At 48.2% G+C, this 25,356-nt stretch overlaps 1 protein-coding gene across 1 annotated transcript in view; it reads right to left on the bottom strand.

Moving 5' to 3' along the window:
- The window catches only part of PDLIM7 (PDZ and LIM domain 7), a 138,516-nt gene extending 132,995 nt beyond the window's left edge, over positions 1-5,521 (bottom strand). Inside the window, exon 1 of the mRNA XM_078653207.1 lies at positions 5,414-5,521. Within this exon, the coding sequence (XP_078509333.1) occupies positions 5,414-5,515 (102 nt within the window). The 5' untranslated portion in view covers positions 5,516-5,521. The remainder of the gene's footprint in view (positions 1-5,413) is intronic.
- Positions 5,522-25,356: the final 19,835 nt, after the last annotated feature.

Genomic DNA, 25,356 nt, shown 5'->3' on the forward strand with positions numbered 1-25,356 from the left:
GAACAGCCACCGCCGGCCTTGCCCAGAGCTACCGCCTCTTCAGCGTTGGGCTGATCCATGGGTGTCCTGGAGGGGAGACCGCTCCTTAAGCAGCGAGGGGCCCCTCTTAGAGTCTCTTATAATAACGTGGTTTGGGCTCAGAAATCCGTCAGGGGTACGTGGGAACTCCACACGTCTCTCAAGTAGGCTACTTCTGAGTGTAAGTCTCCTAAAAGGTGGACTCTGATTGGTGCGCTCCCTGGAGCGGGCGCGACTACTTTGAGTAGTCGCGCGCACCGTGAGCCCGAGCTGCGTAGTGCCGGTCAGAGGCAGCATTTCTGTACATAGGAGACCAGAAGGCACAAAAGGTGTGCAGCACACAGCAGCTTTGGAGAAATGTTTGTCCCCGACTACGCTAATAAGGAGGAATAAAATACCACGCAGTGGAACGGCTCTGAACCAACAAGGTTTCACCTTAAAATCTTTAGTGGGACTGGCTGACCTTGAATTTGCTAGGTCCACCCTCTGCTGTCTGCAGATGTATTTGCTTTCCTATTCCGGTTCCCCTTGTTAGATTTCTGCACAGCACAAACCACAAAAGAGCACATCCCACAATGTCAACACGTGGTACCCACACACCGCATAAAACAAGCATTGTCAAAGCCAAATGTCCTGGCTTTGGCTGTCTGTTTTTTAGCACTGTCAGTGCTTGTTTTTTTTGTCATGGTTTCCACAAAACTTTATTGCTGAGGGAGCTGGCAGGCCCTTGTCAATCTAAAAAAACTTTGGCTAAAAGCAAAAAATAGTTGTCCTTGTCATGGAAAGGAACTACTTTGTGTGTGGAGGTACTCCTTCTGAAAGGGCCGAATGCCATAACTCACTGTGTAGTTAGCGAATGGCTAAAGTGGGCGTATTCACTGCCTCGTGCTGTATATGCCACAGTGAACAGAAGAAAATGGCGAATGACCCAATAACAGTCCATTGGATGCAGAGGGCTCGCTGAAAGCCCCTACAAGCATGTGCTTGTACATAAAATACCAGCAAAATTAAAACATGTTGGCTAAAGCCAGAAAAGAAAAATGCATAACCCTCTCCTTGGTTGTGAAAAGCATACTCAGTAAACAAAGTGTGCAGCAAGAAAATAACTGCACCTAAAGCATTCCTAAACCAGTAACCACCGAATAAAAATAAACCTGAATTCCCTCCAAAATAAACCTAAAACCGTAAACCAAGGAATAGAGCTCAACGTCTTCAAAACATCCGAGTATATAATGAACAAAAACAGAGCTCAGACCCCTTCAGAACAAACACAAAACAACAACCAGTAAGCACCTTAAACTCCATCCAAGCAAGCCAGGACCATGAATTCAGGTACAATAAACTCATTCAGTCCACCGCAAGCCAGGAATTGAAGCACAAACACAGGTCAAATGCATTAAAGTACCTCATTCAGATCTTAAACTCTCAAACCAGACCACCAGGTTAAACGAATGGCTGTACAAGCTCAGAAGATGCCACTCATCCCCACATCGAGAAAGGGTACAACACCACAGGAAGTGACAGTCCATCCTTTGCACCCATCTCCAGACATGAAAGAGCTAAGTGTGGTACTTCTAACAATAATTGCCAATGTCGTGTTTTTCATTCCTCGTCTATTTTTCTCCCCTCTGCAGCACTGCCCCTTCACTCCATCTTCTGCTTTCCTACCCCACAGTCTGCTTTCTGACTATTCAGCTCTGTCTATTTTTTCTTAGTGTCTCCTTCTGTTCCCCACTACTCCCCAACGTTACCTCTTCTTTTCATCAAGCCTCCCAGTATAATTTTTTCCGAGTCTCTCCTTTCTCCCTCCATCCTTGCTTCTTCACTCACACCTATTCTCTTCCCCTGTCTTTCTCCCCCTTCATGTCTTGCGCTGTTCTTTTCCATTCTTTAAAATTTGTCACATCCCCCTCACACTCAATTTATTCTGCACCCTCATGTCCCTTCTCTCTAGATCATTTGTCTATGTCCTTGTTGCCCCCGCTTCATAGTCCCCCTCTAAATGAACTCCCTATCGCATCCTTACTTTGCCCCGATATCATTCCCTCCATGCCTGCTCCCTGCCTCTTCCAATCTCTGTCCACCCTCCTTTTTTGGATGTCTCTCTTTCTTTACATTTTTACGTCTCTCTGTCTTTGTTCCTTCTTTTAGTCAGACTGCATGCAATGTTTGACACAAGGAAACAAAGACGGGTAGAGCTAGAGGCAGGAGACAAGACTGAAGCACTTCTAGACTTTCCTCCGAATTCTGCTTAAAGTATAAACATCCTCACTGCACCGCTGTAATTTGCACTGCCACAAAGCAAACCTTGCAGAAGATATGCTTCTTTGAATTTTGAAAAGAAAGCATTCATTATGTGAACGCGATAATCGTGCAAATATTGATCCCATTGTCTGGCCTGCAGTATGCAAGCAAGACCTATATTTCTGCTAGGATGACCACCTCCCTCGAGGGCCTTAGGCACATTGTTTCCAGCCGTGCCCTTTAGTGTGATAGCCTAATGCTTTCTGGGTGTTTTTTGTTTTTGTTTTTTGCTCTTATTGAACAGATTAGACTAACACACCAGAAATCAATGATTTGGAGGTGAAAAGTTCAGGACTGGAGACAGTGTTGGTAATGACATGGAGTGAGGTGGTCACCCCCATTTCTTCATTTGTGTACTTTTTGTTGTGGCCTGAACTGCACACTTTTAGTTCTGAAATTCACTGATGCCAGAAGATCAGGAAGTCACGACACTCACCCTTTGACACACAATGATATTACAGGGTGGATCCCTGACCCACCCTTAGCCCTTCAACTGCATCCTCTTTGCTGTCGCAGAGAGGGGTAGGCAAGGGCAAAGCTTGGACAATGCAGAAACTAAATAAGGTTATGGAGCCCTGTTAGTTTCTTTGAATGCAGTTTTTTTCTTACCTACTGAGGCCAGGAATAGCGAGTGCAGTGAATCAATCAAATCAAGAAATGTGTAAAGCTCACTACTCACTCGTCAGGGTCTCAAGGCGCTATGGGTGGGGGAGGGGTGCTGCTATGCCTCGAAAAGCCTGGTCTTGAGTAGCCTCCTGAAGGTTAGTAGGTACTGGGTCTGCCGTAGGAGGATGGGGAGGGTGTTCCAGGTCTTGTCTACCACTGGACACCAGGGATGAGGCACAGGTGGTAGTCTGCGGGTGGAGGAGGGCCTCGAACTTCAGGCTGCAGCAGCGGGCTCAGGGACACAGACACACAGGTGGCACTGTGCGGCGTGGGGAGCAACTTGCCTAAAACAGGGTCAAGGGTCGCTCCTTGAGGGCATGTTGAGGCAGCACTTGAGGGCGTGTTGGGACAAACAGGAGCTAGCCCTTTCTAGCCATATTTGATATTGATGTCTGGGAGTGCAGCCACAGTCATGAACATAGTAATTTTTATAGGTATCAGGCAGTGAAACACACTATAACAGGTATGTTATCAGTAATTTTCTGAAAGCCTACACCAACTGTGCCACCGAGGACATAGCCAGAAAAGACCAGCTGATGAAGGCCCAGTACCTTTGAAGAGCAACATTGCTGACAAAGTACGCGAAACAGTTCTCCACCTCGTAATCCCAGAAGATGGTAAGACAAAATGGTGTTTTATTAGTAGATAAACTGTTGAAAGGTATAAAAAACGCAGAAACCTTTAAACTGAGATATTAAATGGTTCAGCCTCAGACCAACACCTGAGCACAGGTTAGATACTGGAAAAGCTTAGGTAGACCTTTTCCCGTCTGCCACTGTGTTTTGAATAAAATGAAAAGGTAAACAAGATACTTAAGACCATCTAAAAAAAAATCTGTTGAGCTATTGGGCATAACTGTAACAACGCCCAGAGGTCCTCCATTAGAACACTGGATCCAACAAACCACAATACTATCCCTTTCCGATGACCAACGAAAAGTTGCTTTAAAAAAACTGATATTCTGGGTTGATGCAGATCTACCTTTCAGTCATCAAATTACAATTGTCTCAAGGAACATAAATCATAAACTTGATGCTGCTTCTAACAATGGTAGAGTTTGTTCTTCGGCTAGATCACGGTGTCTAGTCTTTGTTGCGACAGCAAAAAAGGAAGTTCAGGAGCTCCAAAGATGGACATATATAGTCAGGAAGCAAGAATATGTTTGAAACTAAAAAGGTCAGACCTTGAACCCAAGGAACTCTGAACTCATTAACCTATCAATGAAAGACCTCTGTTGACTCACAGTGGAGCAAAAGACTAAACAAACTACTACACGGCCAAGTCCTTTCCTCTGGAAATGCAAAATCGATCTCCCATGCCACATTTAACACAAAGGAGCCTAGAGGTAGAGTTAACAGAGTTCAAGGACCTCAAATCATGAAACCCCAACTCTCACCTGAGAGTTCAAACCAGTCTGACACTGCATTCAAGAAGGCTCTGAATAATTTCTTTTCCAAAGTGACCTCCTTCATCTATCAAGTCAGTTCTGAGACCCTCCTCCTTGCTGGAAAGGATCCAGGCCCCATAACCAAGGCTACGATATCCAAGATACGAACACCTTTTCCGCCCGCCTATACTACAGACGAGCCTCATCTAGAGATTCCCATCCTTAACCTTTTTTTAATCCAAAAATCTTTTCAAATATTGCAAAATGGAATAAGGTGACAAGCCAGCTCTGTATACATAAATATAATTCATAAATAGAAATAAGTTTGCTTTATAAGGTGGAACAGAAAAGGGAGAGCAGAGTTTCAGGTATTATATTTGAAAGGTTTTGGTAGTTTCAATATCTATCTTTGTAACTTTCTGTATCTGGTTTTGGGAAATCTTTTATCCAATTTTGTTATTTCTTCCATGAGACATGTCACCTTAAGATATACCTGTGTTGGTGCACTGATTGACAAGAATGGAATGACTGTCTATTTACAATTCAAAGACCATAAAAGATGGGGCAGGACCCTGCCATTCCAGCTATACACGACAGTAGAATAGGATTGTTGCAAAATCTAACACGGATTGTAAGAAGCAATGGAAACCATGTAAGTCCCACCCCAGAGGAGCAAATGCATTTTTGGAAGGTGCTGCTATGGGTATCATGACTGACCATGTGGAATGCTGCAGAGCGTTCAGTAAGGAAACGCCAACATGTATTATTACCATTGAATGCTTTCAGCTGATCACTAGGGATATCAAAAGTATCAGGCTACGTGTTCTCGCCAAAGTCTAAAACCGGACTGGAACTTACCCAGAAGATACTCAAGGATTTACTTTAAAAGTATATCCTTGAATAAAGGAGGACCCTTCTGGTATGTGTAAATGACCAACAACAGAGAGACCCTGATGCCTGGAATCCAGGTACCTATTATCAACAGAGGCCCTCTCCGCCCCATCTTGCTATTGGAAAATAAGAGAGTAGGGCACTTACTCTAGAGATGGATAGCGGCATGCTGAAGTCTTTCCCGCCCTGCAGCCTAAAGCCCCAGGGAGCCGGGCCATCCAGGGTCACCTTGTATGACTCCATGTCCATCTGTGCCTGGAAGACAAAGAAAAACGTTATATGGGATCAAATGCAGGAGGCAAACGCTTGTCCCCTCTGGTGCAAGGAACAATGAGTCACAAACAGCTAGGGCAATTACAGGCCCACATAGACACACATGAAGTAAGTTAGACATATATAAAAACTCAGAAACATGCACATTTGGACAAATGCCAAGACCCTCAGAAAGGAAAGGAGAGGAAATTGACCGCTTCCTGGACCAAATGTTTGGCCCGTCCACCTAAGACACACCCAAGACAAAATGTCTGGGCCTTATACACTGTTGGGGGTAAACACTGGACCCCATATACAAAGAGGAGTGAGTTGCACACACTGGGACAAACAATAAGCCCCACAGAAACACAGAAGAAACTGTGACACATAGTGGAGCAACTATCAGGGCCCAAGACTGACACGTCAGGGAAAAATTCAGGAAGCTTGAGAGTCACTCACGCACCTGGGGGAAAATACCTGGTACCTCAGACACAAATGAGTCAGTTCAACATTTTCTACACATCTTTAAGAAACCTCAGGTCTCGCGGGCACACAGGCAGGTGAACAAAGACAGCCTCAAGGGTTACACACCTCTCTGGAGAAATGTCAGTGCCTTTGCGTGATGACGAATAATGGACTGTCCCAATCCGCCCTGAGATGTCTTTGATACTCTCCCGTGTTTCTCTGCTGCTAGGGGTGTAGGAAATGGTTTGGTAAATTCCAAGAAAGAGTTACGTGTTGAGGAGCACGTGGCAGTGAGCCTGGGCGAGTGTGAGCAGGAATTTGTGTTCTAGGTACCTCCCAGGTGACATTGAGGATGTCGCTCGCGAATATTTGCTAGCATCTTATGAATGGGACAAAGAGAAACCGACTGTCACATACGTGTCCTGCGCCCCAGATTCATCTGACAATTAAGGATACATTAACAAAGAAATATATGTATGAGGAAGTGATTGGGAAGAGCACATAATCACGAAAAATATGTGTTGCATTGCCTGGGCACTTGTGGGAACCCATTATGACAGATTTCAGAATGAAGAAAACCTGAGAGTTCATTAATACAAAAAAAAATTCAAAATCGAAAAAATATTATCTTACATTCACAAAAACCATAAAATGTTATCTTTAGAAGCAGAACATTTGCATTCTTACATGGGAATGGAGACAGAATTATATATAGGTGGTTTTCTTAACATTAGATGTTTTAATTGTAACTTTTTTAAATTTAAAATATCATTAATCATGTTAAATATTGTTCAGATTTTATCTGAAATTTAACGGAATCACAATAGTTTTCTAATTTTTAAAAGTGAGCAATTCAATCGTGTTTTAATCTTTTAACACATCAAATGGTAAAGTGCATGAACAGGATTCGATATTATTTGTGAGTGAACTTTAAAAATGCAACAACAAAAAAGAAATTAAACTTTGGCTAAATATACTTTTTTTCACGTGAAGTGTTTGTAAATGTTTTACATTATTTCCAGCAAAACTAAAAGTTTAAATTGAGAACGACTAACCATGTAGGGTTTGTAATCTTAATTGTATTTTTTATTATTAATTCAGAAAATTTGTTAGTTTTGTTAGTTTTCTTCATTGTCACATAATGCGCATATACAAGCACCTAGCTGTACACCGGTCACCAGACCAGCATGCTAGGCATGCGCTAGTTGTGTCTAGACAGGGCTCTGGTGCAGAAATGATCCACATATTGCTCAGCCAGTCAGCCATGATGGCACCCCAAATGGATTTCATCCCTCTGGACGTGTTTTAATCCTTTGCCATAAAGAAAAGGAGAGTTAAGTAGCAGAGGTTGAGTGGCCATCTTAAAGCACATGCGCAAAGAAGGATCCTTGGGTGATACAGGGTAAACCGGGTCACATTTTGTCAGACCACAGAGGATTGAGAGAAAAGGATGGCCATTAGGTGTGTAGGTCTCACCCTGATGCCCAACAGCGAGGGAGCAATGGCTTGGCAAGACAAAAGTCACTGGAGCAAGGATCCTCCTGCACAGCGTATGATACTGTAGCCAACTCACCCTACCAAACTACTTGTATAGAGGGATAGGGTATCTGAGGGGTTACAATAATTCCCTACCAAACACACACAAAAATACTGATGGGCACTATCTTCTCCTTTTGCAAGAGCGTAATGTGTGGCCTCCCCGAGGGTCAGCACTGTCCGTTTTTTAAACGTATCCAGGCCCTCTAGTCAAGGTTAATGGCCAGCTCCAACCTGTAGCAGAAAACCTAGATGGTAACGTCCAGATCTACCCCCAAGGTACCCATGGACACATCACAGGTGGCTGAAACTGAATGACAGAAAAGATCAAAAATTGCCATTCTGGTGCAAGAATGAACAAACAGAAGCTTCCTTCTGATTGACTGGTACAGTGACAGCAGTAAAAGGTGAGAAACTAGTGTCTTAGTAGGGTGGGATCTCTCTATCACACCTGAGCCTAAATTCATTGTGGAGAAGGCTGTCTTCTAACTCAACAAGCTCAAAAGGATGCTGCTGCATGAGAATCACCCGGAAGAAATCACCAGGTCACTCGCATTAGATTACTGCAATATTGTTCATAAGGGCCCGCCCAAGTACTGGGTGCAAAAATAGCAGAGAATTCAGAATCTATGCAGCAGAATTTGCCCAGAGATGCAAAAGAGATTAGACCATTTCACAGGTGGACTAATGTTCCTGATCACAGGATGGATTTCAAGTTGCTGTGAACCAGGCACAAAGCTTGATGGAGAAAATGATCAACCTGGCTCCAGATCCTAGAACCCCACAACCACCCTTCGAGAAATCCATGTTCCAGCACCTTCTGGTCCCACACAAAGAGCCGACCAAAACAGGTCAAACATAGAGTCAAGACCATCAAAGTTCTATGGAATCCAGCAGACCCTACAATGAAGTCTCAAAAAAGGTACACTGCCTTCAAGACAGGCCTGAATAATGCACGGTTCTGACAAGCTTTTGGATCACAATCATGTTTAGCAGGAGAACGTCACCCAATATGGAGTAGATGGGAAGAAGCACACTAAGGCTCCAGGGCTTGCACCACAGCAGGGCTTACTGCCATGGCATGGCCTACTATCACGGCAGGCCTTCCACCAACTCTGATTTGAGATCTTGAGCAGTGTTTCACAAACTGTGGGTCGCAACCCACCTGATTTTGGATGGGTCACCAAAGTCCAGGCAATAAATGTAGATGCTTTTAAACTCTGTATTTTTATTATGTCACATTTGCTGCGCTTCAGAGACAGAGGTCAAATGTCAAGCAATGTCTTTTGCTGCTTATTTTTTAACACAAGGCTGGTGGTTACGATCTCCTCTCACTTTGCAGTCAGAGAAAGAAAAATAAAGTGAATTATGTGACGATCCATCTGGGTACAAGAATTGCAAATGGAAAGCTGGAGATGCAATTCTGAACACACAACAACATATAAATACCTGTAAATTAACTGTTCACATTCAGCAATTAGATAAGCAAAATGTAGTACATTTTATTGTAATTCTGAAGTGTGATGGAAACGAAGATTTTAATAGGATCAGATGAAACCAACACACTTTACCTGGTGATGCACAATTAAAAAATATACAGTGACACCCAATTTTCATCCATTAGCATTTGTGTGCAATATAGTGTTATCCATAAAACTGTATGTCCATGCAAATGTAGTGACCATTTCAATAGAAAATGTGCTGTCTGCAAACAACAATGCGTTACCACACCATGCTTGATTAAATTAAAGATGTACCCACCTCATTTCCATTAAAGCTAGATAAGTCGCTAAAGTTTGTCGTACTAAAAAGTGTGTTGTGGTTCTAAAAGGTTTGGGAAGCATTCAGGGCCGGTCCTAGGATTTGCGAGGCCCTTCTAATTTAGATAAGTGGCCCCTTGCAAAGAGACCATTCACAGACACTGCGGGAGGCCTATTGTCCAGCATTTTTGCGCCCCCACAGTTTGAACTTTCAGCCCACAAGCAATTCTCACACCTTCAGTCTGATAGGTGTGAGAACTGCTAGTGGGCTAAAAGTTAAAACTGTGGGGGCGCAAACATGCTGGACAATGGGCCTCCCGCAGTGTCTGTGAATGGGTCTCCTTGTAATTGGGACAAGAGGAGTCTCCCTCCCCTAAGCCTCCAGATATCATCCCTGATAGGCCCGGTGAGGGGGGCCCCTCCCATTGGCCCTAATTGCAAGGAGACACCTTTCCTAAAAAAGGATCGCCAGGGAAACAACAGGACACACCACCGGTGCAGGCCCCATGCTGGTGGGCTGAGCGCGAGGCCCTGGGCAGCTGCCCACACTGCCCATGCCTAGCGCCTGCCCTGGCAAGCATTGATCTAGATGATCAGCTGGTTCCACTTCCATCCCACTGACCACTCCACTATAAAGTGGTATCACTACACTATCTAGTGAGCCATCCTAAAGTAGTGTATCGCCGTTGGGAGTGATGTACGCTGAAAAACACGTGAATAAATAGAGCAAGTGACTAACCACTGTGCTAGCCTCTTGGATAAGGAGTATGGGGAAGGAGCCTCTCGTCATCTTATCAAGTGAATTTGAAGAAGCAAGGTGAATCACTAGTAGCATTTGATAAGCATTCTTTGATTTCTTTGTGGGGCTGATGGAGATTACTGTAGTAGGTCTGTATATATTTGAGCTAAATAAAGATTATGGATATGTTATGCAAACTCAGAGGTTTGAATGATTTTGTAGTTTGACTTATAGAAAGTCATCAATCTGGTTTGCGGTGCACACCGTTGGGATAATCCCATATCATAGTAAAACACAGGAGCGAATTACACGCCCCTATCAACCTGCATCTCTTTTCTCCACCCTTGCACCGTCCCTGGGGTAAAATACCAAAGACCACCAACCCACAGAAAATACTGGAGAGAACTGCAAAACACACAAGTTGATGGACGGAATGTTGCACAATGGCAAAACATTCACCCCCAGTCACAGATCTGGGTTTAATCCATTGTTATTTTGCTCACCAAGCCACCCCAGTTCAGACATGGCCGTATGCAAATCTGTCTTGACCCTGTGCCTCATGGGAACAGTCCAGACCGAACTGCCAAGCCATGCCTTCCCTGGACCGGAATCAAGCATCCGAGGACCGGTTTCTGGCTATCAGCCTTCATCAGCCAAGATAGCTAGACTCCAGTGGAGTAGTCAGCACAGGACCCACGTCTGGGCATATCCTTTCCACATAGGGTGAACAGCAAAACACACAAGATGATGGACGGAATGTTGCACAATGGCAAAACATTCACCCCCAGTCACAGATCTTGGCTTAATCCATTGTTATTTTGCTCACCAAGCCACCCCAGTTCAGACATGGCCGAGAACTGCACAATCCCAGATCCCATCAGTTACTGTACCACGGACCTTCAAACATTCAGAAGGTAAGAGGAAAGAGGAACATCACCCACTCAAACACACAACTTTCAAGAACTCACCCGAACAGTCACACTGAAGTCCTATTAACCTAATCCACCACTAAAAGCTGGAAGAAATGATTGACAGTTTCGTCAGAACAGAAAACTAACCCAAATACCAACAACATACAACAATAATGAACAGCTACTGTTATTAAACACTAGCTTTGGTTCCTGGAGTAGGGTGCTACCTGCCATACAGCGCTTCAGCGCCTCGTCGTGAGTAGTAAAAGCTATATAAGTTCAGAGGTTAAAGGTTGAGTTAGGCCACAAGGCACATAGATTTCACCCAAGTGACAGAAAGAGGACACGCCCACCACTGGTGAACTCTAAGACACACGGGAGACATGGACGATTGACGGTACAAGACAAAAACCCGCCCCTTCCCAGCAGGAGAGGGCAAGGCTGGCACAACACAATACCAGTGGCACCACAACCGCATTAGCACCCCAGCCCGGAGAGAGGGCTGGCACCCTGCAGGGGGCGCCCAACACACACACGTTAAACTACACCAGCCAGGGCGCTATAAGGCATGAGTGACAGTCCCAGCACAGCTATCATGGACGCAGCAGGTACAGTGGCACCGGGTCTCTGAGGGACTCCCCGACCCCAGTTATTGCTGCCTTTTACTACCTAATGGGACTCAAGCGTGTGAGGAGCCCTGTGCACCCTAATCATGGCTGTTGTTTACCACCTACCCGGGGAGTGGCGTGTTCCTCGTTCACCTTGTGGCCAAAGAGATGCTGAGGCTCTGACAGACGGACATAATGGCACCCTGTACCCCTCAACTTCAAGCGTTTCCTGGAGGGCACACGAGAGGTCAACAAATGAAGGACATCCCAGGGGGCACGCACCGGGGCAGCTACTGGAAGCCTGCAGGCCAGGGGAAAGGGCAACTGGCACAAAAACTGGGATACAGTGGAAAAAGCCACAGCCGAAGTCTCGAAAGAAATAAATGCTGACGCTGCCCGCATCATAATAGCTATGGGGTACATATGGGCACCCGCATGAGAGGTTAAGACCAGGTGCGGTCCTTTCCTCTGTGTATATGTCTAACGAATACAGACGGGCACATACCTGCGTGGTCAGAGATTGACACTACATAGATGTGGATTCTTGCCCGCAGCACGCTCTCGTGGTGTATTGTATGACAAGGCATGTACACATGACGTTAACTCTTGATTCGACAGACGCCCTGCAGCCGCTCCACGCGGGGGTCAAGGCAGACCTGGGCGCTCCACAGGATTGGGGGTGCCCCCTCCCTCACACACAAACGCAGCGACCGCTCGGTGTCCTAGAAGTGGCGGCTGTACCAAAGATTAAGTCAAACTCCCCCCCGCGAGGAGGAAACCGGAAATGACTACCACAAGCCCCAAATCCCCTCCAGGAATTCTGTCCAAGACCAGGCATCGCCTCCGGGGACAGGGCTTGCACTGCCCGTTTCACAGGGCTCTCAGCGCCCGGGTCCCCTCTAACACACGTAGTGTCCCTACCTACCCCCATCCCTATGACAAATTAAGGCGGGGGCTTGGGCGACAAACTTCTGAAAGTTTGCCTGGAATCCTCGGTACCTGCTCACCCCCCGCCGCCACTAAGGCCCCCCTCATACACTACCCACTGTCCCTCTCACTGACAGCCTCCCTCGCCCCGACTGTGCGGCACCAACAGTGCCCCCAGCACCCACACTCTACCAAAGTTGCGTTTTCCCTCTCGCCGCAGTGCCTCCCTCCCCCCGGCAGCCCCCTACCACCGATGAGTCCCTGCACCCCGCCCCCCGACTCATCCCCATGTCCCCCGGGTCTCGGGCTCCTTGAGCTCCCCGGCAACGTACCTGATCTTCTGCTGCAGAGCACACGAAGTGCCGGCGGAGGGAGCGGTGCCGCTCGCCAGAACCAGGAGACTATATAAGGAGTGTAAGGAGAGCCGCCCGGCGGCAGCCAGGGAGGCGGGGGGCACACGTCAGCATAGGGTAAACATTCCCTGCACCCGCACTACCAGAGGGAGGGGGCCGGGAAGAGAGGAGGAACCCGGCGACCACCGAGGGGAAGTAGGCGGGGTGATGTGTGGGGCTGGGGGTACGGGATGACGGAAGGTAAACTGACAAAGGAGATGGGAGAAGTTAAGGAAGAGTGATGGGGAAAGGGGGAGACGGGGGAAAAGGGAAAAAATGCCAGAAAGAGGACACATGGGGAGGAAGGAAAAGGCAAATTAGAGGAAATAGGAGAAGAGAAAGCTGGTGGAGGAAAGGGAGCAGCGCTTAGCCTGTCCACTCGACCTTGCATTTCAAAGCTACTTTTGATTGGATTGCTTCAGTTTCCTTCTTTTTCCTTAATCTAATTCTAGAGCTGAGCAATGCCTGGGGACCGCTCACCGAGTCCCTGCCACTCCGCCCCTCTTCCTAGGACGGTAACCTGCCTGGGAGACTTTTTAAAACTCATTCCCTCCCCTCAAAGGAAGAAATAACAAGGTCACCCCTAGGAAGCACTTCCTGTTCTCTTGTCTCTGAGGCATGTGCCGGGCTGCCGTAGAGATGATACATTGGTGACATTAATGGTTTCTTCATTTTGACTCATTTTGTTTGGGGACCCTGCTTTAAAAGGTCCTGATCATCCTGGCTGCAGTCCGACATGGGGATACTGCTGGCCTCCCAGTCCATAGTATTTTTCTTCTCTTGTTTGGGTTGGGGTGCTCTCATTCCACTGGATCTTCTCTCTTGGGTGGGCTGGGGTGCTCTCATTCCACTGGATCTTCTCTCTTGGGTGGGCTGGGGTGCTCTCATTCCACTGTATCTTCTCTCCTGGGTGGGCTGGGGTGCTCTCATTCCACTGTATCTTCTCTCTTGGGTGGGTTGGGGTGCTCTCATTCCACTGTATCTTCTCTCTTGGGTGGGCTGGGGTGCTCTCATTCCACTGGATCTTCTCTCTTGGGTGGGCTGGGGTGCTCTCATTCCACTGTATCTTCTCTCCTGGGTGGGCTGGGGTGCTCTCATTCCACTGTATCTTCTCTCTTGTGTTGGTTGGGGTGCTCTCATTCCACTGTATCTTCTCTCCTGGGTGGGCTGGGGTGCTCTCATTCCACTGTATCTTCTCTCTTGGGTGGGTTGGGGTGCTCTCATTCCACTGTATCTTCTCTCCTGGGTGGGCTGGGGTGCTCTCATTCCACTGTATCTTCTCTCCTGGGTGGGCTGGGGTGCTCTCATTCCACTGTATCTTCTCTCTTGGGTGGGTTGGGGTGCTCTCATTCCACTGTATCTTCTCTCCTGGGTGGGCTGGGGTGCTCTCATTCCACTGGATCTTGTCTCTTGGGTGGGTTGGGGTGCTCTCATTCCACTGGATCGTCTCTTGGGTGGGTTGGGGTGCTCTCATTCCACTGGATCTTCTCTCTTGGGTGGGTTGGGGTGCTCTCATTCCACTGGATCTTGTCTCTTGGGTGGGTTGGGGTGCTCTCATTCCACTGTATCTTCTCTCCTGGGTGGGTTGGGGTGCTCTCATTCCACTGGATCTTCTCTCTTGGGTGGGTTGGGGTGCTCTCATTCCACTGTATCTTCTCTCTTGGGTGGGTTGGGGTGCTCTCATTCCACTGGATCTTCTTTCTTGGGTGGGTTGAGGTGCTCTCCTTCCACTGTATCTTCTCTCCTGGGTGGGCTGGGGTGCTCTCATTCCACTGGATCTTGTCTCTTGGGTGGGTTGGGGTGCTCTAATTCCACTGGATCTTGTCTCTTGGGTGGGTTGGGGTGCTCTCATTCCACTGGATCTTGTCTCTTGGGTGCGTTGGGGTGCTCTAATTTCACTGGATCTTCTCTCTTGGGTGGGTTGGGGTGCTCTCATTCCACTGGATCTTGTCTCTTGGGTGCGTTGGGGTGCTCTAATTCCACTGGATCTTCTCTCTTGGGTGGGTTGCGGTGCTCTCATTCCACTGGATCTTGTCTCTTGGGTGGGTTGGGGTGCTCTCATTCCACTGGATCTTGTCTCTTGGGTGGGTTGGGGTGCTCTCATTCCACTGGATCTTCTCTCTTGTGTGGGTTGGGGTGCTCTCATTCCACTGGATCTTCTCTTGTGTTGGTTGGGGTGCTCTCATTCCACTGGATCTTGTCTCTTGGGTGCGTTGGGGTGCTCTCACTCCACTGGATCTTCTCTCTTGGGTGGGTTGGGGTGCTCTCATTCCACTGGATCTTCTCTCTAGGGTGGGTTGGGGTGCTCTCATTCCACTGGATGTTCTCTCTTGGGTGGGTTGGTGTGCTCTCCTTTCACTGGATCTTCTCTCTTGGGTGGGTTGCTGTGCTCTCCTTTCACTGGATCTTGTCTCTTGGGTGGGTTGGGGTGCTCTCCTTTCACTGGATCTTGTCTCTTGGGTGGGTTGGAGTGCTCTCATTCCACTGGATCTTCTCGTGGGTGGGTTGGGGTGCTCTCATTCCACTGGATCTTCTCTTTTGGGTGGGTTGGGGTGCTCTCATTCCACTGGATCTTGTCTCTTGGGTGGGTTGGGGTGCTCTCATTCCACTGGATCTTCTCTCTTGGGTGGTTGGGGTGCTCTCATTCCACTGGATTGTCTCTTGTGTGGGTTGGGGTGCTTTCATTCCACTGGATCTTGTGTCTTGGGTGCGTTGGGGTGCTCTCATTTCACTGGATCTTCTCTCTTGGGTGGGTTGGGGTGCTCTCATTCCACGGGATCTTCACTTGTGTGGGTTGGGGTGCTCTCATTCCACTGGATCTTCTCTCTTGGGTGGGTTGGTGTGCTCTCCTTTCACTGGATCTTCTCTCTTGGGTGGGTTGGGGTGCTCTCCTTTCACTGGATCTTGTCTCTTGGGTACGTTGGGGTGCTCTCATTCCACTGGATCTTCTCTCTTGGGTGGGTTGGGGTGCTCTCATTCCACTGGATCTTCTCTCTTGGGTGGGTTGGGGTGCTCTCCTTTCACTGGATCTTGTCTCTTGGGTACGTTGGGGTGCTCTCCTTTCACTGGATCTTCTCTCTTGGGTGGGTTGGGGTGCTCTCATTCCACTGGATCTTCTATTGTGTGGGTTGGGGTGCTCTCATTCCACTGGATCTTCTCGTGGGTGGGTTGGGGTGCTCTCATTCCACTCGATCTTCTCTCTTGGGTGGGTTGAGGTGCTCTCCTTTCACTGGCTCTTCTCTCTTGGGTGGGTTGGGGTGCTCTAATTCCACTGGATCTTGTCTCTTGGGTGGGTTGGGGTGCTCTCATTCCACTGGATCTTCTCGTGGGTGGGTTGGGGTGCTCTCATTCCACTGGATCTTCTCTCTTGGGTGGGTTGGGGTGCTCTCATTCCACTGGATCTTGTCTCTTGGGTGGTTTGGGGTGCTCTCATTCCACTGGATCTTCTCTCTTGGGCGGTTGGGGTGCTCTCATTCCATTGGATAGTCTCTTGTGTGGGTTGGGGTGCTCTCGTTCCACTGGATCTTCTCTCTTGGGTACGTTGGGGTGCTCTCCTTCCACTGGATCTTCTCTCTTGCGTGGGTTGGGGTGCTCTCCTTTTACTGGATCTTCTCTCTAGGGTGGGTTGGGGTGCTCTCATTCCACTGGATCTTCTCTTGTGTTGGTTGGGGTGCTCTCATTCCACTGGATCTTGTCTCTTGGGTGCGTTGGGGTGCTCTCACTCCACTGGATCTTCTCTCTTGGGTGGGTTGGGGTGCTCTCATTCCACTGGATCTTCTCTCTAGGGTGGGTTGGGGTGCACTCATTCCACTGAATGTTCTCTCTTGGGTGGGTTGGTGTGCTCTCCTTTCACTGGATCTTCTCTCTTGGGTGGGTTGCTGTGCTCTCCTTTCACTGGATCTTGTCTCTTGGGTGGGTTGGGGTGCTCTCCTTTCACTGGATCTTGTCTCTTGGGTGGGTTGGAGTGCTCTCATTCCACTGGATCTTCTCGTGGGTGGGTTGGGGTGCTCTCATTCCACTGGATCTTCTCTTTTGGGTGGGTTGGGGTGCTCTCATTCCACTGGATCTTGTCTCTTGGGTGGGTTGGGATGCTCTCATTCCACTGGATCTTCTCTCTTGGGTGGTTGGGGTGCTCTCATTCCACTGGATTGTCTCTTGTGTGGGTTGGGGTGCTTTCATTCCACTGGATCTTGTGTCTTGGGTGCGTTGGGGTGCTCTCATTTCACTGGATCTTCTCTCTTGGGTGGGTTGGGGTGCTCTCATTCCACTGGATCTTCACTTGTGTGGGTTGGGGTGCTCTCATTCCACTGGATCTTCTCTCTTGGGTGGGTTGGTGTGCTCTCCTTTCACTGGATCTTCTCTCTTGGGTGGGTTGGGGTGCTCTCCTTTCACTGGATCTTGTCTCTTGGGTACGTTGGAGTGCTCTCATTCCACTGGATCTTCTCTCTTGGGTGGGTTGGGGTGCTCTCATTCCACTGGATCTTCTCTCTTGGGTGGGTTGGGGTGCTCTCATTCCACTGGATCTTCTATTGTGTGGGTTGGGGTGCTCTCATTCCACTCGATCTTCTCTCTTGGGTGGGTTGAGGTGCTCTCCTTTCACTGGCTCTTCTCTCTTGGGTGGGTTGGGGTGCTCTAATTCCACTGGATCTTGTCTCTTGGGTGGGTTGGGGTGCTCTCATTCCACTGGATCTTCTCGTGGGTGGGTTGGGGTGCTCTCATTCCACTGGATCTTCTCTCTTGGGTGGGTTGGGGTGCTCTCATTCCACTGGATCTTGTCTCTTGGGTGGTTTGGGGTGCTCTCATTCCACTGGATCTTCTCTCTTGGGCGGTTGGGGTGCTCTCATTCCATTGGATAGTCTCTTGTGTGGGTTGGGGTGCTCTCGTTCCACTGGATCTTCTCTCTTGGGTACGTTGGGGTGCTCTCCTTCCACTGGATCTTCTCTCTTGCGTGGGTTGGGGTGCTCTCATTCCACTGGATCTTCTCTCTAGGGTGGGTTGGGGTGCTCTCATTCCACTGGATCTTCTCTCTTGGGTGGGTTGGTGTGCTCTCCTTTCACTTGATCTTCTCTCTTGGGTGGGTTGGGGTGCTCTCCTTTCACTGGATCTTGTCTCTTGGGTGGGTTGGGGTGCTCTCATTCCACTGGATCTTCTCGTGGGTGGGTTGGGGTGCTCTCATTACACTGGATCTTCTCTCTTGGGTGGGTTGGGGTGCTCTCATTCCACTGGATCTTGTCTCTTGGGTGGGTTGGGGTGCTCTCATTCCACTGGATCTTGTCTCTTGGGTGGGTTGGGGTGCTCTCATTCCACTGGATCTCTCTTGGGTGGTTGGGGTGCTCTCATTCCACTGGATCGTCTCTTGTGTGGGTTGGGGTGCTCTCATTCCACTGGATCTTGTCTCTTGGGTGCGTTGGGGTGCTCTCATTTCACTGGATCTTCTCTCTTGGGTGGGTTGGGGTGCTCTCATTCCACTGGATCTTCACTTGTGTAGGTTGGGGTGCTCTTGTTCCACTGGATCTTCTCTCTTGGGTGGGTTGGTGTGATCTCCTTTCACTGGATCTTCTCTCTTGGGTGGGTTGGGGTGCTCTCATTCCACTGGATCTTCTATTGGGTGGGTTGGGGTGCTCTCATTCCACTAGATCTTCTTTCTTGGGTGGGTTGAGGTGCTCTCCTTTCACTGGATCTTCTCTCTTGGGTGGTTTGGGGTGCTATAATTCCACTGGATCTTGTCTCTTGGGTGGGTTGGGGTGCTCTCATTCCACTGGATCTTGTCTCTTGGGTGGGTTGGGATACTCTCATTCCACTGGATCTTCTCGTGGGTGGGTTGGGGTGCTCTCCTTTCACTGGATCTTGTCTCTTGGGTGGGCTGGGTTGCTCTCATTCCACTGGATCTTCGCTCTTGGGTAGGTTGGGGTGCTCTCATTCCACTGGATCTTCTCTCTTGGGTGGGTTGGGGTGCTCTCCTTTCACTGGATCTTGTCTCTTGGGTGGGTTGGGGTGCTCTCATTCCACTGGATCTTCTTTCTTGGGTGGGTTGGGGTGCTCTCATTCCACTGGATCTTCTCTCTTGGGTGGGTTGCGGTGCTCTCCTTCCACTGGATCTTGTCTCTTGGGTAGGTTGGGGTGCTCTCATTCCACTGGATCTTCTCTCTTGGGTGGGTTGCGGTGCTCTCCTTTCACTGGATCTTGTCTCTTGGGTGGGTTGGGGTGCTCTCATTCCACTGGATCTTCTTTCTTGGGTGGGTTGGGGTGCTCTCCTTTCACTGGATCTTGTCTCTTGGGTGGGTTAGTGTGCTCTCCTTTTACTGGATCTTGTCACTTGGGTGGGTTGGGGTGCTCTCCTTTCACTGGATCTTGTCTCTTGGGTGGGTTGGGGTGCTCTCATTCCACTGGATCTTCTTTCTTGGGTGGGTTGGGGTGCTCTCCTTTCACTGGATCTTGTCTCTTGGGTGGGTTAGTGTGCTCTCCTTTCACTGGATCTTGTCACTTGGGTGGGTTGGGGTGCTCTCCTTTCACTGGATCTTGTCTCTTGGGTGGGTTGGGGTGCTCTCCTTTCACTGGATCGTGTCTCTTGGGTGGGTTGGGGTGCTCTCATTCCACTGGATCTTCTTTCTTGGGTGGGTTGGGGTGCTCTCCTTCCACTGGATCTTGTCTCTTGGGTAGGTTGGGGTGCCCTCATTCCACTGGATCTTCTCTCTTGGGTGGGTTGGGGTGCTCTCCTTTCACTGGATCTTGTCTCTTGGGTGGGTTGGGGTGCTCTCATTCCACTGGATCTTCTTTCTTGGGTGGGTTGGGGTGCTCTCCTTTCACTGGATCTTGTCTCTTGGGTGGGTTAGTGTGCTCTCCTTTTACTGGATCTTGTCACTTGGGTGGGTTGGGGTGCTCTCCTTTCACTGGATCTTGTCTCTTGGGTGGGTTGGGGTGCTCTCCTTTCACTGGATCGTGTCTCTTGGGTGGGTTGGGGTGCTCTCATTCCACTGGACCTTGTCTCTTGGGTGGGTTTGGGCGCTCTCATTCCACTGGATCTTTTCTTGGGTGGGTTGGGGCGTTCTCATTCCACTGGATCTTCTCTTGGGTGGGTTGGGGCGTTCTCATTCCACTGGATCTTCTCTTGGGTGGGTTGGGGCGTTCTCATTCCACTGGATCTTCTCTTGGGTGGGTTGGGGTGCTCTCATTCCACTGGATCTTCTCTCTTGGGTGGGTTGGAGTGCTCTCCTTTCACTGGATCTTCTCTCTTGGGTGAGTAGGGGCCTGGTGTCATTCTGCTATGCAGAAGCTGCATTTCATTGACTCTGATGCCCCATGAGCCACTCACCTCTCAGCGGTGCACCTACGGCAAACCAGCAACTCTTTAAATGCTTCCCAACACCATTCCTTCTTTGATGAGATTAAGTTGAAGGTGTAAATGTTCCTGGAGCTTGTTCACCAATTAGACCAGCCCAGCTTGATTGCGTTGTGGACAAAGGGTACTCGAGCAGTGTGAGTGGATGCCCTGTCATCCTCTTGACTTTACTTCTTCTGTTTGCCTTTCCATTTTTTCCCAAAGAGAGGATCTTGCTCAGGGTTAGGAGAGACATGTTTTAGGTGCTACTGGGGGCTCCTTTCGCCTCCAATGTGATCTTTTTGTTTGTCTGAAATGGCCTCTTTCAAGTGTCCGTCCCACTCGGGTGTTAAGCTGCTTCTCATGCCTCTGTTCTCCAATTCCGCTTGACTGTCTGTCTTATGAACAGTTTGGGGGTTCCAGCTGTGGTGGCTTTGGCCATCCCACAATCTCAAAGGTCCTCCACCCTCAAGTGTTATAATCATGACGGGGAATCCTTTAGCTGGTGGTTTTCGTCCTATAGTTTGAATCCTCTCCCATTCAATACTGTGAGATTTCATGACTTCCTTAAGGATAGATTCCCATTGGGATTGGCAGGGTCTTCACGGCAGTGTCAACTGGCTGTTTTCAGGGCCTTTTCTGGGGATTTTATCATGTGGAGGCATCAACTTCTCACCGTCTTTGGGATTTTTTTTAGCTTGCTCGGCCTTGTATTAAGTTCTTGGTTCCTTCTTGAGATTGGCCTCTTCTCCGTAAGCCCCCGGCAGTGCGTTCCTTTTAAGCCCTTAAAAGATTCTTCCCTTAAAAAGCTATTTGTCAAGGATGTGTTCCTGGTGGCTATCAAGTCTGCTCGCAAGCTTGGGAAACGTGGGCCTTTGCTTTCGTCTCTTTCATTTTTTGGGTTCCTCCTTGAGGGTACGGTTTTCAATCCCACCTAAGGTTGTCTTACTTTCACTTTTATCAAAACTTTATTCTCACTACTTGTATCCTCTCTCCTCAATTGAAATTAATGGAAGTTGGATAAGTCACCTTTTTCTACCTGCACAGCCCTGCTGATTTTCAGTGTTCGGATGGCCTCTTTCTAACTTTTGACTGTGGGTACCATGGTCATAACCCTTTGTAGAACTCTCTTCTGCTGGATTAGGACAGCTATTTCACTGGCCTTAGGATGGTCCGGGAATCCTGTCCCCATTTCTGTGCAGCAATGTTTCACGAGGGATGCTGCTGCCTCTTGGGCAGTGACCAGTTATTTTAGGGTTGATATTTGCTAAGCTGCTACTTGGGCATCTCCTGGAATATTTATTAACCATTACATGGTCCAGGTCCTAAATTATGCTGTGCTTTTGGGTCTATTTTACTGGGCTATGTTGATGGATTATTCTTCTTAACTCTGTAATAAATTGATTCAAGTGTGGAATTTCTTAGCATATCTGTGTTTTGAATCAACATCATTCTTACTGATTGGTATGTCTTCATAGATTAGGACCTGAATGAGGAAGAGGGGCAGTGTGGTTATTTGCTGATTACTTACCTGTAAGGATCATAGTACCAATCCTATTCTTCCCACAAAGACCGGTTTAGAGAAACCTCCAATGTTTAGGTCGACGTAGAGAAATCTTTAGCTGTTTCTCCAACCTCGTGTAATCAAATTCATAAATAAAAAATACACACACATATATACATATCTAGCGGGTCTTTAGGGCAGCCCTCCTCATCCATTGGTCTGTTAACAGTCATTCACATTTTCTTTCAACCACCACAGTATGTGCAACATGGGCAGTGGAGCAGTCCGTTTGAACCATTGTCTCTCATGCACTGTGAATGAGAGCCAATGTGTTTTTCCCCATTCTTTACCTTTTTTATGGTCAGCCTTGTGTGTTTGAACTATGATTTCAGAATACATTAATACAAAGTCAATTCTATACCTTTTTATTGCACCAATAAGAATCATGTTTTCCTTTGATGTGCATTACAACTGAAAAGGGTGTCCATATGTCTCCTATATACACCTGCCTGCTGGAAAGAACCATTAGGGATGGGAGAAACTCACAAAGTTACACTCCGCGGAATTCTACGGAGTTACAAAAAAATCTGCAAGATTCCGTGGAACTCTGCCAACGGGTGGAAACCGGTAGTGTGAGCAGCACTGAAAATCAGCGCAAGCTGCACCATGCGTTGTACAAGAGCACACAATCAGTCAAGTTGATTTGCTTGAGTAGAAAATCTAGTTGGCTAACAGCAAATTTACTCGAACGGCAGCCATCAATGTCTGCGACCGATTGTATCCACCAGCATTATAAAATCACGCCAGAAGGCTCAATGGCGCTCTAAAATTGTACCACGAGCCGGCAAAACTCGCTCATGCTCAGAAGCACACTTTGTGGAGCCCCCCATTCTTCATGTGAACATCGCGAGGCGCGGACGACAGAAAAATTCTGCCATACGCCGATTGATGGAATTTGTCAGGAACTCCACATGAGTTACCCATATTCTGCAAATTCCACAATCAGAGATATAATTCCACCCAGGCCTAGTATTAACCCCTTAACTGCTGCTGCCCCCTACCTCCCGAGTGCGGAACCCTTATTTGGCTATTTTGGGTAGTTGGCGCTTAGGGCTCCATACATTTTATCCACATAAGATATCCATTGCCAAATTGCGTCCTGTTTTTCTAAAGCTACCCAGTGGGTTGTGGATTCCCCTGGAGGGTACAGAGGAAAATATAGCTACATTTTGCGTTTTCTAGGAAGAATAGAAAAGAAGTGCTCCTGATAAAAGTGTATGGTTGTTTTCCTAAAAATGGCATTAACAAATGGTTTGGTGTGTTGAAGTCCCCATCTTCCCAGCTTTCAAGAACATGCGGAGCTGAATACAAAAAGAATATTTTTGTACCACAATTTTGAAAATTTTCAAAGAGGTAGGCAATTTTTCCTATTATTTTGTACTCTTAACCTACTTCAATTTAGTGGTTGAAAACAGTGTGAAACCCACAGTTGATCCAGGAAACTTAAAGACTTCAGAGAGGTAAACAAAATTCCAAATTCAACATGGGTCATATGTGTAGACCTCTCAAGGTTTTCCAAAAGAATTGTATTGATTTAAAGAAATATTAAAAATGAGTAAGAAAACAATGGCCATTTATGACGTTTTCATCTGTAACTTCTTGTTACCATGGTCAATTTACCAAAGCAATATACTATTATGTTGCTAAACTCTGATTATGGGAAAATATAGGGTTTGTAGGTTCACCAAGAATCCAAGGTGCCTAGAGCCAGCAACTGAGCTGAACCGTAGAATGGTTTTTCATTGTGCACCGAGTGTAGACCATTTCAAATGTGAAATATGTAGAGTGAGAAATGGGTATCAAGGAAACCTATCGGCTCGGCTCCTCCCTTATATGACACAACTAGTCCATTCTGACCAGGGGGGCTTTATCCCAAAACGCAATACCACGACGAATGTGCGACGGCTGATGCAGATATTGGGGGAAGATCACAGGGTGGTGCCGACCGCGGCGGTGTTCTCAGTAGATATTGAGAAGGCGTTTGACAGCCTGGAGTGGCATACTTGTATAGGATCCTATGCGAGTTTGGGCTTGGGGACGTCTTTGTGGGATGGATGGAACTCCTTTATAAATCAGCGACGGCTATGGTGAGGACAGGCGTGACAATTTTCTCGGCCTGCCGCGTGGGGCGGAACACGCGGCAGGGGTGCCCGCTCTCCCCGTTGCTGTCTGCAGTGGCCATTGAGCCGCTGGCTTCTCATGCTCGACTGGGGAGGTATTATCCGGGATTATTTCTCCGAGGGGACATGCAGTATATTTCCCTTTATGCGGATGACCTGTTGATCTTTCTCGCCAACACGGATACGGCTTTAGAGGGAGCGCGAACATTGCTTAGGGTGTTTGGACAGTATTCGGGGCTGAAGGTAAACTGGGAAAAGACCTGTTTATTTTCGGTGGCACAGGCTGAGCAGAATCCTTCGCATGTGGCAGGCGTCCGTTGGGAACCCCGATGTTTACATTATTTAGGCACCAACGTTTATCACACTCCGGAGGATTTGTTGGAGGGTAATTTAGGCCGGGCCGTGCGCGGACTTAGGTGTAGCTTTGGGTTTTGGAGTACATTGCCTTTGTCGGTAGCGGGTCGGGTGGCACTCCTGAAGATGGTGGCACTCCGCGGTATTGTATTATTTTCGGACTTTGCCGGTCTGGGTGCCAGGCTCCGTAATTCGGCAGCTCCGCTCTATGGCAGTGGGATTTATCTGGGGGCGGGAAGACGGCGAGTTGCTATGGCTACAATGGTACGTCCGAGAGCTGACGGTGGTATGGCCGTGCCGAATTTTGAATGGTATTATCTAGTAGTGCAGTTGCAGTGGCTCACCCAGGCTGTGGCTCGGGAATTCCGTGGCACGGTTGGCCCTGAGGGGCGATGGATCCCACGATACATTTTATCTTTTATACTTCTCCGGCAGAAGTTGCGGCTTGGACCGCTCACTGCGGAGGAGAAGACGCTGCAGTTGTGCTGGAATCGGAGCCAGAGGAGGACCGGTTTCAGTCGTCCATATGCCCCGGAGATACCGCTGGGAATGTGTACAGCCTTACCGCATGGCGAGGACTGGGCGGCTCTGGCCACCTGGCAAGACCTGGGACTACAAGTGCTGGGAGACCTCTATGAAAATGAAACTCTGTTGCCGTTTCAAACCCTTCAACAGAAAGATGATCTACCAAAGGGGGGATTATTTGCTGCATTCAGCGATTGTTTCCGCTATACAGCATTATTGGGGCATGGGTCTGTCGGAACCCCGTACTTCCATGGTGTGCCAATATGTGGTGATGGCGGCGGGAAGTTTTAAGGCCATTACGTCCCATTACAAGCGCATGTTAACTAAGGCTCAGGAGCCACTGCGTACATTGCAAGGGAAGTGGGAGCGAGACCTGGGTAGAGAAATTCCAGAGACAACGTGGGACCATCTAGTTAGGAGGGCCTGAAAATGTATGAGGAATGCTAGATTCCAACTGGTACAGTTCTACATCCTGCACAGGGCGTATTTGACACCGGCCAAGCTCAATCAATACTTCAATGCGGTAGCTGCTCAGTGCCCGAGGTGTGGTTTAGAGGGAGCCGACTTTCAACACATGTAGTGGGGATGTATAAGTCTAGGGGCGTATTGGAAGGGGGTA

Source organism: Lissotriton helveticus, chromosome 7 (assembly GCF_964261635.1).
Source record: "Lissotriton helveticus chromosome 7, aLisHel1.1, whole genome shotgun sequence".
NCBI classification, from domain to species: Eukaryota; Metazoa; Chordata; class Amphibia; order Caudata; family Salamandridae; genus Lissotriton; species Lissotriton helveticus.